This window comes from Neoarius graeffei, chromosome 3 (assembly GCF_027579695.1).
Source record: "Neoarius graeffei isolate fNeoGra1 chromosome 3, fNeoGra1.pri, whole genome shotgun sequence".
Lineage (NCBI taxonomy): Eukaryota > Metazoa > Chordata > Actinopteri > Siluriformes > Ariidae > Neoarius > Neoarius graeffei.
Window position 1 is genome coordinate 68,947,363 of NC_083571.1, and position 15,810 is coordinate 68,963,172.

General features: G+C 43.9%; 1 protein-coding gene across 1 annotated transcript; it reads right to left on the reverse strand.

The window, feature by feature from the left end:
* Positions 1–3,940: 3,940 nt before the first annotated feature.
* LOC132882585 (signaling lymphocytic activation molecule-like) lies at positions 3,941–13,992 on the reverse strand. Its single transcript, XM_060915676.1, has 6 exons — positions 13,935–13,992; positions 13,359–13,694; positions 5,848–6,144; positions 5,638–5,750; positions 4,334–4,408; positions 3,941–4,189 (listed from the first exon to the last, which is right to left on the reverse strand). The coding sequence occupies exons 1-6, from the start codon at positions 13,990–13,992 to the stop codon at positions 4,109–4,111; spliced, it is 960 nt and encodes a 319-aa protein (XP_060771659.1). The 3' UTR covers positions 3,941–4,108.
* Positions 13,993–15,810: the final 1,818 nt, after the last annotated feature.

Sequence of the window (15,810 nt, forward strand, 5' to 3'; positions counted from 1 at the left end):
TGGCGATTTTCTATGCTATGGAAAGTCCGCACTATAATGACAGGCGTACTAACACCTTCTGCGCGCTTCGACAGCGCATTGATACCTTCACTCCTGAGGTATCCACTATGGGACACTAAGACTGTATGGCAGGGGTGTCAAACCTGATCCATAAAGGGCCTTGTGGCTGCAGGTTTTCATTCCAGCCATGCAGCAGCACACCTGACTTGGCTCATTCAATCAACTGAACTGTCTTCACACAGTCAAATACTTGCAGCCACAACCACCCTTGATTAAAGGGTGGGTGTGTCAGTTGATTGAATAAGCCAAATCAGGGTGCTGCTGCATGGCTGGAATGAAAACCTGCAGCCGCACGGCCCTTTATGGATCAGGTTTGACACCCCTGCTGTATGGTGTTACCCTAATAACAAGCCATGGGTAACACAGGAAGTCAAAGCTGTCCTCAACAGGAAGAAGGCCGCCTTCAGGAGCAGGGATAGGGAGGGGATGAAAGCAGCACAGCAGGAGGTGAAATGCTGCATGAGGGAAGCTAAGGACAGCTACAGGAGAAAGATGGAGCAGAAGCTGAAGGAGAACAGCATGAGGGAGGTCTGGGAAGGTGTGAAAACCATCACAGGCCACAATACAAAGACCAGAGTTGTTGAGGGGACAGTGGAGAGGGCAAACAAGTTGAATGATTTCTTCAATCAGTTCAACCAGCCCACGTCCCCCCCCTCCCTCACTGCAGCCATCTCTCCTTCTTCCCTCAACACACCTCCCCCCAGTCATCACAGCAGCCTCCTCCTCCCCCACCTCAACACAGACTCCTCTATGCATTACTGCAGACCAGGTCAGAGGTCAACTGAGGAAGCTTCACCCCAGGAAAGCAGCAGGCCCAGACAAGGTGTGTCCATGACTACTGAAGACCTGCACTGCTGAACTGGGTGAACCACTCCAACGCATCTTCAACCTCAGCCTGCAGCTGGGGAGAGTGCCAACCCTCTGGAAGACATCATGTATCGTTCCAGTTCCCAAAAAGAATCGGCCAAGTGAGCTGAACGACTTCCGACCGGTGGCGCTCACTTCACATCTGATGAAGACATTGGAGCAGCATCTCCTCAGACCCCAGGTACAACATGCCTAGGACTGTCTGCAGTTTGCATTCCGGGCAGGTGTTGGTGTGGAAGACGCCATCCTCTACCTGCTACACCGAGCCCACTCGCATCTGGATAAGGGAAATGGCACAGTGAGGATCCTCTTCTTGGACTTCTCGAGTGCGTTCAACACCATCCAGCCCCTACTGCTTCAGGACAAACTGAACAGGATGCGAGTGGACCCCTGCCTGGTCACCTGGATCTCCAGCTACCTCACTGACAGGCTGCAGTATGTCAGGCTGAAGGACATCACGTCTGACACTGTAATTAGCAGGACTGGAGCACCCCAGGGCACGGTGCTGGCCCCTCTTCTCTTCACCCTGTACACCGCGGACTTCTGCTACAACTCGGAGCTGTGTCACATTCAGAAGTTTGCCAATGACACAGCCATCGTTGGGTGTATCAGTGACGACAGAGAGGAGGAGTATAAGAGCCTGGTGAGGGACTTTGCTGCGTGGTGCAACAGGAACCATCTGCAGCTCAACACCTTGAAGACCAAGGAGCTGGTCATTGACTTTGGGAGGTCCAGACCAAGGTCACAATCAGTTCTGATCGAGGGAGTCGAGGTGGAGGCTGTGGATTCCTACAAGTACCTCAGGTTGTGGCTGGACAGCAAGCTGGACTGGACTTGCAACACCAATCACTTATACAGGAAGGGACAGAGCAGTTTATACTTCCTTAGGAGGCTGCGGTCCTTTAACATCTGCAGGAAACTCCTGTGGATATTCTATCAGTCTGTGGTCACCAGTATCCTGTTTTACACCATGGTGTGCTGGGGGGGCAGCACATCCAAGAAGGACACATCCAGGCTGGACAAACTGATCAGGCAGGCCGGCTCTGTGGTCGGCATGAAGCTGGACTCTCTGGTGACGGTGACAGAGAAGAGGTCTATGGACAAACTATTGAACATCATGGATGATGCCAGTCACCCTCTGCACACCGTCATCAGCAACCAGAGGAGCCTGTTCAATGACAGAATGCTCCTTCCCAAGTGCAGGACAAACAGACTCAAAAATTCCTTTGTCCCTCATGCCATCAGACTGTACAACTCCTCTCTGGGGGGGAGGAGGGGTAACTGGAGGACAGAGGACGGGAAGGAGCAGTAGCCTAGCCTAGCCTAACAATAAGCAATACCGGACAATACTGGGTTTCCCCTCCCCCCTTCCTCTCTTCCCCATATCTTCATCTCATCTCATTATCTCTAGCTGCTTTATCCTTCTACAGGGTCGCAGGCAAGCTGGAGCCTATCCCAGCTGACTACGGGCGAAAGGCGGGGTACACCCTGGACAAGTCGCCAGGTCATCACAGGGCTGACACATAGACACAGACAACCATTCACACTCACATTCACACCTACGGTCAATTTAGAGTCACCAGTTAACCTAACCTGCATGTCTTTGGACTGTGGGGGAAACCGGAGCACCCGGAGGAAACCCACGCGGACACGGGGAGAACATGCAAACTCCACACAGAAAGGCCCTCGCCGGCCCCGGGGCTCGAACCCAGGACCTTCTTGCTGTGAGGCGACAGCGCTAACCACTACACCACCGTGCCGCCCTTCCCCATATCTTATTCTTTTATATTTGTATATGTAAATATTTAATTCATTTTAATTTATCTAGAAGTTTTTCTCTATTTATCTGTAATGATGCTGCTGGAATCTTAATTTCCCTGAGGGAACCCTCCCAAAGGGATCAATAAAGTTTTATCTAATCTAATCTAAGAAGTTCCTGATTTGCTTCCACCTTGTGGTTAAAGTCTATACTGCACCTAAAGCATGAAAATGGTGTTGATATTCTTTCACCACAGACACATTGGAGGACATTTCCTAAGTGAATTAATTGCATCAGTACAACAGTAATTGTCAATGAAGGTTTATAACTATTATCATTATTATTGAGTTTAAAAAGTATACAGATTAGATTAGACTAGATTAGATAGAACTTTATTGATCCCTTTGGGAGGGTTCCCTCAGGGAAATTAAAATTCCAGCATCATCATTACAGGATAAACAGAGAATAGAAGATAGAGAAAAACTTCTAGATAAATTAAATTAAGTATTTGCATAAACAAATATAAAAAAGAATAAGATATGGGGAGGGAAAAAAGTCCAGCAGGAGTGGTATTGCACATTATATTGTACATTTATATTGCACATTGTCCAGTATTGCTTATTGTCAGGCTACTGCTCCTTCCCGTCCTCTGTCCTCCAGTTACCCCTCCTCCCTCCCAGAGAGGAGTTGTACAGTCTGATGGCGTGAAGAACAAAGGACTTTTTAAGTCTGTTAGTCCTGCACTTAGGAAGGAGCATTCTGTCACTGAACAGGCTCCTCTGGTTGCTGATGACGGTGCGCAGAGGGTGACTGGCATCGTCCATGATGTTCAGTAGTTTGTCCATAGTCCTCTTCTCTGCCACCGTCACCAGAGAGTCCAGCTTCATGCCAACCACAGAGCCGGCCCGCCTGATCAGTTTGTCCAGCCTGGATGTGTCCTTCTTGGATGTGCTGCCCCCCCAGCACACCACGGTGTAAAACAGGACACTGGCAACCACGGACTGATAGAACATCCACAGGAGTTTCCTGCAGATGTTAAAGGACCTCAGCCTCCTCAGGAAGTACAGCCTGCTCTGTCCCTTCCTGTACAAGTGGTTGGTGTTGCAAGTCCAGTCCAGAGATAGAATATTTGGTTTTTGGCACACAATAAACACGAGTGACATGAAGAACTGAACATGATGTTTACTGCCAAAACTAGAGTATGAGAAAGAAAAAAGTACTTTAAAAGATTGAATTGTGAATATATAATAATTTGATACCTGTATCTGATACAAGTTCTCTGAAACATTGAGGATGGTTTGAATGGTTATTAAATATAATGTACATGTTGTAAATATAAGAGGCTTACATCACATAGTGTCCATTCTGACCATTTAATTAAAATAAGTTAATGAATTTAAAAACAAAAGAAGGATGATCGAATTATGAGAGTCTCTTCATCACTGAATACAGCACGAAGGTTTTCTGCTCTTGATCATCACCCGTTATTCTCGAATCTTCTTCCTGTCAGAGACAACAGTATATTTCAGTCTCTGAATCAGGGGAGATTTTATCACTCCTGTGGAAGTCATGTGATTTTTCTTTAATCCTAAAAACACTGAAACATTTCACCTCATGATCATTTTTAAGTTTTATTGAGATATTTACCTTTTTAACTCTCTCTGCACTGCGAGCTGTAAATTCCACCTCAGTGTAAGTCAGTTCCCCAAGTTTTTTCAGAAACTGAAGACACAAAAAATTCTGATTCATGTTAATAAACTGGATTAAAAAAAACAGTGGGACACTGTAAAACATAAATAAAAAGAGAATGTGATGATTTGCAAATCATGTAAATTCTATATTTCACTGAAAATATTACAAAGACAACATATCAAATGTTGAAACTGAGAAATGTTTTTGTTTTTCGAAAAATATATGTTCATTTTGAATCTGCTGTCAGCAACTTTCAAAAAATTTGGGACGGGGCAACAAAAGACTGAAAAAGTTGTGTAATGCTAAAAAAACTTAATTTGATTAATTGTCAACAGGTCAGTCACATGATTGGGTATAAAAAGAGCATCCCAGAGAGGTGGAGTCTCTCAGAAATAAAGATGAGGAGGGGGATCACTGCTCTGTGAAAGACTGCGTGAGCAAACAGTGCAACGATTTAAGAATAACATTCCTCAATATAAAACTGCAAAGAATTTGGGGATCACATCATCTATGGTACATAATATCATTAAAAGATTCAGAGAATTTGGAGAAATCTCTGTATGCAAGAGACAAGGCTGAAAACTGACATTGGATGTGATCTTCAGGCCCTCAGAAGACACTGCATTAAAAGCAGACATGTGTCTGTAGTGGAAATCACTGTATAGGCTCAGCAACACTTAAGAAAACCATCGTCTGTGAAAACAGTTAATTACTGCATCCACAAATGCAAGTTAAAAACAGATATAAACAATATCCAGAAACACCGCCACCTTCTCTGGGCCAGAGCTCTTTTACGATGGACTGAGGTGAAGTGGAAAACTGTCCCGAGGTTTGACCAATCAAAATTAGAAATTCTTTTTAGAAATCATGGACACCACATCTTCCAGGCTAAAGAGGAAAGGGACCATCCAGCTTGTTATGCACAGTTGTGCACTGTTCAAAAGCCACCATCTGTGATGGGATGAGGGTGCATCAGTGCACAGGACATGGGTAGCTTGTACATCTGGGAATGCATCATTAATGCTGAATGACCACTACACCACCGTGCCACCCAAAATGAGCATATATTTTTCAAAAAACAATAAAAGTTCTCAGTTTCAACATTTGATATGTTTGTGTACTATGTTCAATGACATATAGGGTTTCCATGATTTGCAAATTATCACATTCTGTTTTTATTTACCGTTTATACAGCATCCCAACTTTTTTAGAATTGGGGTTGTATACTAAACACAAAAACAGAAAGATTAATTTCTTGCCTTGTTGCATTTTCTCTTCAGCCAAACCCACACAGGGATGGATATTAATAATATCAGGAAAACTCCAGAAGATATCAGGGCAAATAGCAGTGAATAGGAATGACCAGTTTGACCTGTGAACAATACGATATAAGCATAAATGTCAAAAATAAATAAATAAATCTCTATGTGAAAAAAAAAAATACCAAAACCCAATTCTCTCTGACATACCGGAGTTATAATAACAGAGCTGTGTGATGTTGAGAGAAGTTGTTTTATTGCTGACAGGGTTTGCAGACACACAGATATAAGAGTTCATGTTATTCTCTGGGTGTTGTATTTGAAGTGTGAGACTGAGGGGAACACGGAGATCTGTGTTATTGGTGATGGAGATTCTCTCATTCTCTCTGTACCAGGATAACTTCACATCTTCTCCATTCTCCACAGAGCACAGGAGGAAACACGGCTCTGTAGAAGACACACCTCGGATTCCTCTTTGATTTCTTATTACTGGAGCTGATACTGGAGCTGAGAAACAGATTAAAGACTTTAATCATGTGAAGCAAAATGGATGGCACTGTTTGATTATACAGTAGAAACTCAGCTGTTTAACTGCTCTGGTGTCTAAACAGCACATAAGCTGAAACTTTCTCTTAATAGCAGGACTCAATCTCATTTCATAAATTATTTTCCAGGATGATTCTACCAGCCGCATTCTTCATGCTTTGGGCTCTGATTGGATTTTTTGTAATTAGAAATCAGCAAGAGCTTTATTGCCAATTATAGTAATTGTTGCAACTACAAGGAATTTGTCTTGGAGTTAAGGTGCTGTCAGGATGCAGGCACTTACTGATGTAATTGCAGGGGAGAGCGGGGAGCAAACAGTATAGAAGCCAAATCGTGAGACTAGAATCGTGGTCAAAGGGCAGGCAAGGGAGGGTCGATCGATCGGCGAACAGTGCAACATAGGAAAGACAGGAAGTGTAAATGAAAAAGGATAGCGAGAGTCAAAACAACAAGAGGCAGGCAGAGATATAAAGGCTTGGTATGGACTGGAAAACACAGAACAATACTTCGCAATGAAGGTGTGTGAAGGAGAGGCTTAAGAAGCGTGGTTACTGATTGTGAAATGATCAACAGTTGAGTTCAATACTCCGGTGACAGGGGGCACTGTGACTATAGGGCACTATATTCTTGGGCAGCCATGTTTGTAGTTCATTTAGCACTATTGGTTTCAATGCCTCTACTGACAGAACCCCCCCCCCCAGAGGAGCTCCCACTGGGAGCTACACTTTTCCTGGGGTGCCCTCTCCCCCTAGTTGCGGGTTTGTCTTGGTTTTGAGCATGGAACTCCTGTTTTAACAGCGGGTCCAGGACATCCTTGGCTCCCACCCAGCTTTGTTCCTCAGGCCCATAGCCCTCCCAGTCTACCAGATACTCGACCTGACCTCCTCTGTGTCTGGAGTTGAGTAACCTGTTGAGCTGGTAGATGGGCTCACCTTGAAAGCTTAAAGGTGGGTGCTCCTGAACAAGAGTGTTCTCAACAAGCAGACCTGGAATGGTAGGCTTAAGACAGGAGACATGAAATGTGGGGGAAATCCGGCTGTGAAGGGGGAGTTCTAACCTGTATGAGACCTCGTTGATGCGTCAAAGTACTTTGAATGGACTGACGTATCATGCCTGTAGTTTTTGGCATGTGTTGGGTACTCTGAGGTTTCTTGTAGAGACCCACACTCTGGGCCTATCTGGGTTGCTACTTCTGTGCTTGTCAGCATATTCCTTGTACTTGGCGTTAACTGTCTCAATACACTGATGTACCTCCTCCCAGATAGCTTGGCTGTGAGAAAACCAGTCTTCCACAGCTTGAGCCTGGACAGGTGAGTCATCCCAGGGGAACAGGAGTGGTTGGTAGCAGAGTATGCACTGGAAGGGGGTTAGTTGAGTCACAGAGTGTTTGAGTTCTGTGCATACTCAGCCCATGGGATGAAACATGACCAGTCCCCCTGGTTCCTCATACAGAAAATTCGTAGGAAGCATCCAATCTCCTGGTTGGCCTGTTCCACTTGACAGCTGGATTGGGGATGATAACTGGACATTAGACTCATTGAGACTCCTAGCTGCTCCATGAAGCAGGACCACAAACATGAGATGAATTGGGGACCTCTATTGCTGACTATGTCTTCTGGGATGCCATATTATCTGAATACTTGTTGAAACAGTAGTTCTGCTGTTTGGAGTGCTGTAGGGATGCCAGGTAGCAGGAAGAGTTTCAGTGCCTTAGAAAACCGGTCAACAATAACCATGATGGTGGTGTTGCCCTGGGATGGTGGTAAATCTGTGATGTAGTCGATTGCTGTGTGTGACCAGGGTCTCTGAGGTACTGGAAGAGGACAAAGCTTTCCAGCTGGAGGTGTTCATGGAACTTTCGCCTGGGCACACTCAGAGCATGAAGTAATGAACTGGTTGATCTCCATGAGCATGTTCTCCCACCAGTATTTGTTCCTCAACATCTGATGAGTTTGCTGGCTGCCAGGATGCCCTGTGGTGGGCATCGTGTGAGCCCAGGTGATGAGTCATCTTCAGAGATGTTTTGGGACATAGAGAAGACCAGGTGGAAGGCTGACTAGAGGAGTCCTTGGTTGGGACTTCCTTATCTCTTGATCTAGGTCCCAAGTAATGGACTGTACGAAGCACTTGGATGGTAGAATAGGGTGGGTAGTGGGATCTTGGCTTGATGAGACGAAAGTACGAGACAGGGCATCTGCCTTAGTGTTCTTTGAACCTGGTCAAAATGAGATTGTGAAGTTAAAATGAGTAAAGAAGAGTGCCCATCTGGCTTGGCATGGGCTTAGTCTTTTGGCTTTCTTGAGATACTCCAGGTTCTTATGGTCAGTGAGGATTATGAAGGAGTGAGTGGCTCCCTCCAGCCAACGTCTCCACTCTTCAAGGGCGAGCCTAATGGCAAGCAGTTCACAGTTCCCAACATCATAGTTTCCCTCTGCAGATGTTAGCTTCTTAGAAAAGAAAGCCACAGGGTGAAGTTTTTGTCTTTCGCCAAAAAATTAGGATAAGACTCCTACTCCAGTGTCAGATGCATCGATTTCAACAGTGAAGGGCTTGGTTGGGTCGGGATGTTGTAGAACCGGGGCAGAAGTGAACCTGCTCTTGAGACAACTGAATGCGTCCTCAGCTGAAGGGTTCCACTGTAGCCACTTGGGACCCTTCTTAAGCAGGGCTGTGAGAGGAGCAACGATCGTGCTGAAGCCTCTGATGAAACGATGTTAAAAGTTAGCGAAGCCCAGGAATCGTTGAATCTCCTTGATGGATGTGGGTACTGGCCAGGACATAATTGCAGAAACCTTGGAGGAATCCATGCTGACTCCTTCTGAACTTATTATATACCCCAAGAAGGAAATTCGGACACAATGGAATTCGTGTTTCTCTGCCTTTATGTAGAGATGGTTGGCTAGTAAGTGTTGGAGGACAGTTCTGACATGTTCCGGATGACTTCTCATCTGGGGAGTAGATCAGAATATTGTCAATATAAGCAATCACATTTACCGAACACGTCTCTTAATACGTCATTGATAAGGCATTGAAATACACTGGGAACTGAAGCAAGTCCATAAGGCATTACCTGGTACTTGTGCTGAAAGTGGTCTTCCATTCATCTCCTTTCCTGATCCTTATCAAATTGTAGGCACTGCGCAGGTCAAGCTTGGAGAACACTTTGGCTGAACGAAGTTGTTCAAGGGCCCATAGGACAAGCAGAAGAGGATATGGATATTTAACTGTGACCTGGTTGAGCCCTCTGTAATCTATGCAAGGTCGAAGACCACCCCTTCATTTCTCAATGAAGAAGAAGCCTGCTGAGGCGAGTGACTTGGATGGACGAATATAGCCCTGGTTGAGTGCTTCCTGGATGTATTCTTCCATTGCAGCATGTTCCTTCTGGGAAAGGGGATAGATCAGACCAATGTGGAGGTGACATACCTGGTAGAAGGTCAATGGCACAGGTGTATGGTCGATGTGGTGGTAACCCACAGGCTTTTCCCTTACTGAAGACCTCCTGTAAGTCTAAGTAACACTCAGGGACATTTTCCATGGAGCCAGGTTGTGGGCTCTCCACCGTCATTGAGGAAATACAGAGTTGTGGATGTGAAAGACAGTTTTGAAAGCATGTGCAGGACCATTGGAGAATTTCCTTGCTCTGCCAAGAAATCAGTGGGTCATGAAGTTGTAACCAAGGATATCCAAGAATGATGTAGTGATGGACAGTGGTGGTCACATAGAGAGAGATGTGTTCTGAATGGAGTGGTCCCACCTGAATGTGAACAGGAGCAGTTTGAGTTGTGACAACGGCATCTCCTATGGGTCCTCCATCGATGGTTCAAATGCTGAGTGGACTCCGCAGAAGGATTGTGGGCAGGTCATACTTCTGGACGACTGTGCTGTTAATGAAATTCCCTTCCACCCCTGAGTCTACAAAGGCAGATAAAATGTGTGTGGAGGACACCAACTTTAACAATACAGGCACCTTAAACGACTGTGCATTAAACTTTCTACCAGGACTCATCGCATGGGTTGTGGTCCCTACTAGGCTAGGGCAAAACGGGTGAATGGGACACTGTTTAATTAGATGCTCTGAACTCCCACAGTAAAAGCAGAGACCCCCTTTCTTCCACCTTTCATGTTCCTAATGTTTCAGACATGTGTTGGAAACCACCATTGGTGCAGTTTCCTCAGATGGTTGAATGAAGTTGGAAGTCTCCTTGAGAGAGGGTCGGCTGGTCAGCAAATGATGCAACCGGATTACAGTAAGGGAGTCTAATGTTAATTTTTCATCCCTACATACCATTTCACTAAGTACCTCAGGATGAAGACCTTGATGAAACATGGCTTTTAATGCTGGTTCATTCCATCCACTAGCCACTGCCAAGGTTCTGAAGTCCAAGGCATATTCAACGACTCTTCTTGAACCGTTTCATGGTGAGAAGACTTTTTCCGACTTTGATTCCCTCAGGTTCGTGATCAAAAACTTGTTTGAACAGCTTGAGGACACACTCATAAGAAGTCATGTGGTCTCTTCCACTCCTCCACACAGCGCTCGCCCACTGCAGCACCTTGCCAGTGAGAAATGATAGAAACCTGGCGATTTTGTGTTCATCCGAGAGGTTGGGCGTGGTAGAGAAATACATGGAGCATTGGAGCAGAAATCCTTTACATGAAGGAGTATCCCCGGCGAACTTCTCCAGAACGGGGAGCTGTAACGTGGGACTGGGAGATGCCTCAGGGTGTGTAAGGAGGGCCTGCGACATCACAGCTGCAAGCTGTGCCATCCATGTGTTGAGGTCTGTAAGCATCTGTTGATGTTCTCCTAATAAAGGCCTCCGAGTGTTAAGTGCAGTTTGCTTCGCCTCCTCAGCTATTGTAGGCGAAATATCCTGTCAGGAAGCAGGCACTTACTGATGTAATTGCAGGGGAGAGTGGGGAACAAACAGTATAGAAGCCAAATCATGTGACTAGAGTCATGGTCAAAGGGCTGGCAAGGGAGGGTCGGTCGATCGGTGAACAGTGCAACATAGGAAAGACAGGAAGCGTAAACGAAAGAAGGTAGTGAGAGTCAAAACAACAAGAGGCAGGCAGAGATATAAAGGCTTGGTATAGACTGGAAAACACAGAACAATACTTCGCACTGAAGGTGTGTGAAGGAAAGGCTTAAGTAGCGTGGTTAGTGACTGAGAAATGATCAACAGCTGAGTTCAATATGCCAGTGATGGGGGTGCTGTGACTCATGGGCATTGTAGTCTTGGGCAGCCATGTTTGTAGTTTGTTTAGAGCTATTGGTCTCAATGCCTCTAGAGACAGGTGCGAAATAAATAAATACAGTTTATTCTAATAAAGGAGCTACATAAAAACTGTCTCTTCTAAGATATTAAGAAATAAGAAATAAAATAAACAAGATAGAAATAAGGTACAATAAATAAACTGTGCAAATCAGGGAAACAACTGTGCAATATACAACCCCGATTGCAAAAAAGTTGGGGCAAAGTACAAATTGTAAATAAAAACGGAATGCAATAATTTACAAATCTCAAAAACTGATATTGTATTCACAATAGAACATAGACAACATATCAAATGTCGAAAGTGAGACATTTTGAAATTTCATGCCAAATATTGGCTCATTTGAAATTTCATGACAGCAACACATCTCAAAAAAGTTGGGACAGGGGCAATAAGAGGCTGGAAAAGTTAATGGTACAAAAAAGGAACAGCTGGAGGACCAAATTGCAACTCATTAGGTCAATTGGCAACAGGTCATTAACATGACTGGGTATAAAAAGAGCATCTTGGAGTGTCAGCGGCTCTCAGAAGTAAAGATGGGAAGAGGATCACCAATCCCCTTAATTCTGCGCCGACAAAGAGTGGAGCAATATCAGAAAGGAGTTTGACAGTTTAAAATTGCAAAGAGTTTGGACATGTCATCATCTACAGTGCATAATATCATCAAAAGATTCAGAGAATCTGGAAGAATTTCTGTGCATAAGGGTCAAGGCCGGAAAACCATACTGGGTGCCCATGATCTTCGGGCCCTTAGACGACACTGCATCACATACAGTACAGGCATGCTTCTATATTGGAAATCACAAAATGGGCTCAGGAATATTTCCAGAGAACATTATCTGTGAACACAATTCACCGTGCCATCGGCCGTTGCCAGCTAAAACTCTATAGTTCAAAGAAGAAGCCATATCTTAACATGATCCAGAAGTGCAGATGTCTTCTCTGGGCCAAGGCTCATTTAAAATGAACTGTGGCAAAGTGGAAAACTGTTCTGTGGTCAGACGAATCAAAATTTGAAGTTCTTTATGGAAATCAGGGACGCCGTGTCATTCGGACTAAAGAGGAGAAGGACGACCCAAGTTGTTATCAGTGTTCAGTTCAGAAGCCTGCATCTCTGATATTATGGGGTTGCATTAGTGCATGTGGCATGGGCAGCTTACACATCTGGAAAGACACCATCAGTGCTGAAAGGTATATCCAGGTTCTAGAGCAACATATGCTCCCATCCAGATGACGTCTCTTTCAGGGAAGACCTTGCATTTTCCAACATGACAATGCCAAGCCACATACTGCATCAATTACAGCATCATGGCTGCGTAGAAGAAGGGTCCGGGTACTGAACTGGCCAGCCTGCAGTCCAGATCTTTCACCCATAAAAAAACATTTGGCGCATCATAAAACAGAAGATACGACAAAAAAGACCTAAGACAGTTGAGCAACTAGAATCCTACATTAGACAAGAATGGGTTAACTTTCCTATCCCTAAACTTGAGGAGCTTGTCTCCTCAGTCCCCAGACGTTTACAGACTGTTGTAAAGAGAAAAGGGGATGTCTCACAGTGGTAAACATGGCCTTGTCCCAACTTTTTTGAGATGTGCTGTTGTCATGAAATTTAAAATAACCTAATTTTTCTCTTTAAATGATACATTTTCTCAGTTTAAACATTTGATATGTCATCTATGTTCTATTCTGAATAAAATATGGAATTTTGAAACTTCCACATCATTGCATTCCATTTTTATTTACAATTTGTACTTTGTCCCAACTTTTTTGGAATCGGGGTTGTACACAGTATACACAGATATGTGCAAGTCCAGTGATCAGTCTTTTTTGCAGGTTATGACATTAATATACAGAACATGGACAGGAAGGAGACACGAAACACTTTTACTCACCATAAACACTGATACTGAAAGTCCTTGAAGAGAGACGTGGAGTAAGAACTTGTAATAAATAAACTCCAGAAAGGTTTCTGCTGATGTTCCTAATGGTTAAAGCGCCACTGATTCTGTCCAGCTGCAGTCGCTCTTTAAATCTCTCACTGATTTCTGTCACAGTTTCTCCTTTAAACACCTGACTGATCAGCATCTTTTCCTCTCCTTTCTCAGGTCCATAAAACCACTGAATCTGAGCATCACTCTGAATTCCAGTTATCCCAGTATGGAGAGTTATAGTGGTTCCTTCCACTTCCTGCAGTGTGACCGTCTCGTCTCCAGCTGTACACAGTAAACCTGCATCACAGATTCATCTTTACACTTACAGACTACACAGTGGGTCAGATTATTATTATTATTATTATTATTATTATTATTATTATTATACACTAAAGTGGTTCTCAGCCTTTTTTCAGCCATGGAACTTCCACAAATTTACTAAAAATCCATTTTCACCTTCTTCATAATGAACTTCTTTGATAAAACTATATTTACAGCTACAGTTTCTTCTGTTGTGAAGGAAAGACACAAACTTACAGCGCAGCAGGAGAAGAGTCCTGAGACTCCTGATTTCTACTGAAATATTCAGCACCATGTTTGTTCAGTTGTCCTCAGAGTCTTTATCAGTGAAGAACGTTGTGTTCAGTGCCGTTCTGTTGCTGCTGTACACAATGTTCCCTTACTGTTAGCTCGGCATCTTTACTGTCCCACATTCATCAGAGCGCTGGGCGGACGTCCTGTCTCAGTGTGTTCAGTCTCTACACGCTCACTACATGCTTTCCTCTCACCAATGTCCATGTACATTTGATAGAAAACGGCTTTTTCAGATGGATTTAGTGGAGATGAGGTTTAAAATTCTCTCCTGTGTGTTTGATTCAATTACATTTGCAAGATGTGGAGAAAAACCTGGAGAGAATAATTTCAGTAGAGTTCATTAAAAAATTTATGATTTTATAATATTACAGATGTTACATATTAGAAATAGTCAGCTCATTCAAAGTTTTAGATGATCTGCATCTGGAGATTTATTCTGTAAAAAAGATTCATTTGGGTCACAACATGAACAGTGAGTTTAGATCGGACAAAATAATCCCTTCTTTCGTCCTTTCGAGATGTCACAGGCCTTGTGTAAAATATTCAGATGGTGATTTTTGCAGTATCAGGCCATCACCACTTCCCCTTTACTGTGTGAGAGACGGAGAGCTGAACACTGAGAACCAACCACAAACCTCTCCACCAACTAGAACAACGGTCACGCTTTTGTTTTTTCCTTTCTCTGTTCATACTGAATCACTTTTCCTGTGTTTGGAGGTTGTGCATTACAGATGGTGGAAGATAGGAACCCTGAACACATGTCAGAATTTATCTGAAACATTTTGGTATTTGTTAAAGCAAAAAACATGACTCAGCTCTGTAGATTTGTGTCCCGTCAGCTGGGATTCAGCTTTAAATGTGAATCTGTATCAAATTATCTGAGCAGTTTACAGGTCAAATAGTGAATCGACAGCAACAGAAAACTATTGGAACTTCGCTAATGAAAAATAAATTCACTTCCATTTTATTTGTATCGTGATTTTAACTCTCGACCTGGTTATAAAGCAGCTTTACAGAAATCTTGTTGTAGATTGAGATTCTTATGCAGCAGCAGCTCCATCAGTGAACTGACAACCTGCACTGTGCACAAAACTCTTCAGTGACACTGCTGTTTGGGACGACGGGAAAATGGTGGAGAAACTGTTACTACGGCTCCGGAAAATGGAAGTGAACATTTTAGCACAATTACTGCTGTGTTTTTTCACCTTTTCTGTACAACAGAATAAACTGGACCTGGAAATGTAAAGTTGTAGGAAGAAGCTAAAGTGGCAAAGTTTGTTTGTTTGTCTTGAGCTAACGTTGCCATTTCTCGACGGGTTTTCACCAAATATGGCAAGTAGGTCCAGGGATGACTCAGAATTTTGCAGCAATAAGCAAAATTCATGTACGGGCCCCAGGGAGGTCCCTGGGGGCACAACATCCATCCACCCCCTCCCTCAATGCCTTTCATGTTACATTTATCAACACAAACTCTTGACAGATCTTCACTAAATTTGGCACGTAGGTACAGGAGATAGCCACAATTTGGCAGAATTCAGAAATTCCATATTTGGGACCCAGGGGTTCCCCGGTGGGCCCCTCGGTGGTGGATGTTTGGATTTTTGTTTGTGTTGGGTTAATATATTGTATATCACATACTAAAAAAATTACATCCGACCTTCACACCCCCCACAACCTGGGCAAAACCTGGGGAACCTGCTATGTACTGTAGTTCATGATGAAGGTTAAAGCAGGCAATAAATAAAACCACAGAATTTAAGAACATAAGAACTGTGAAGAACTTCATTTTAATTGTTTGCATGCTGAATGTAATGAATTT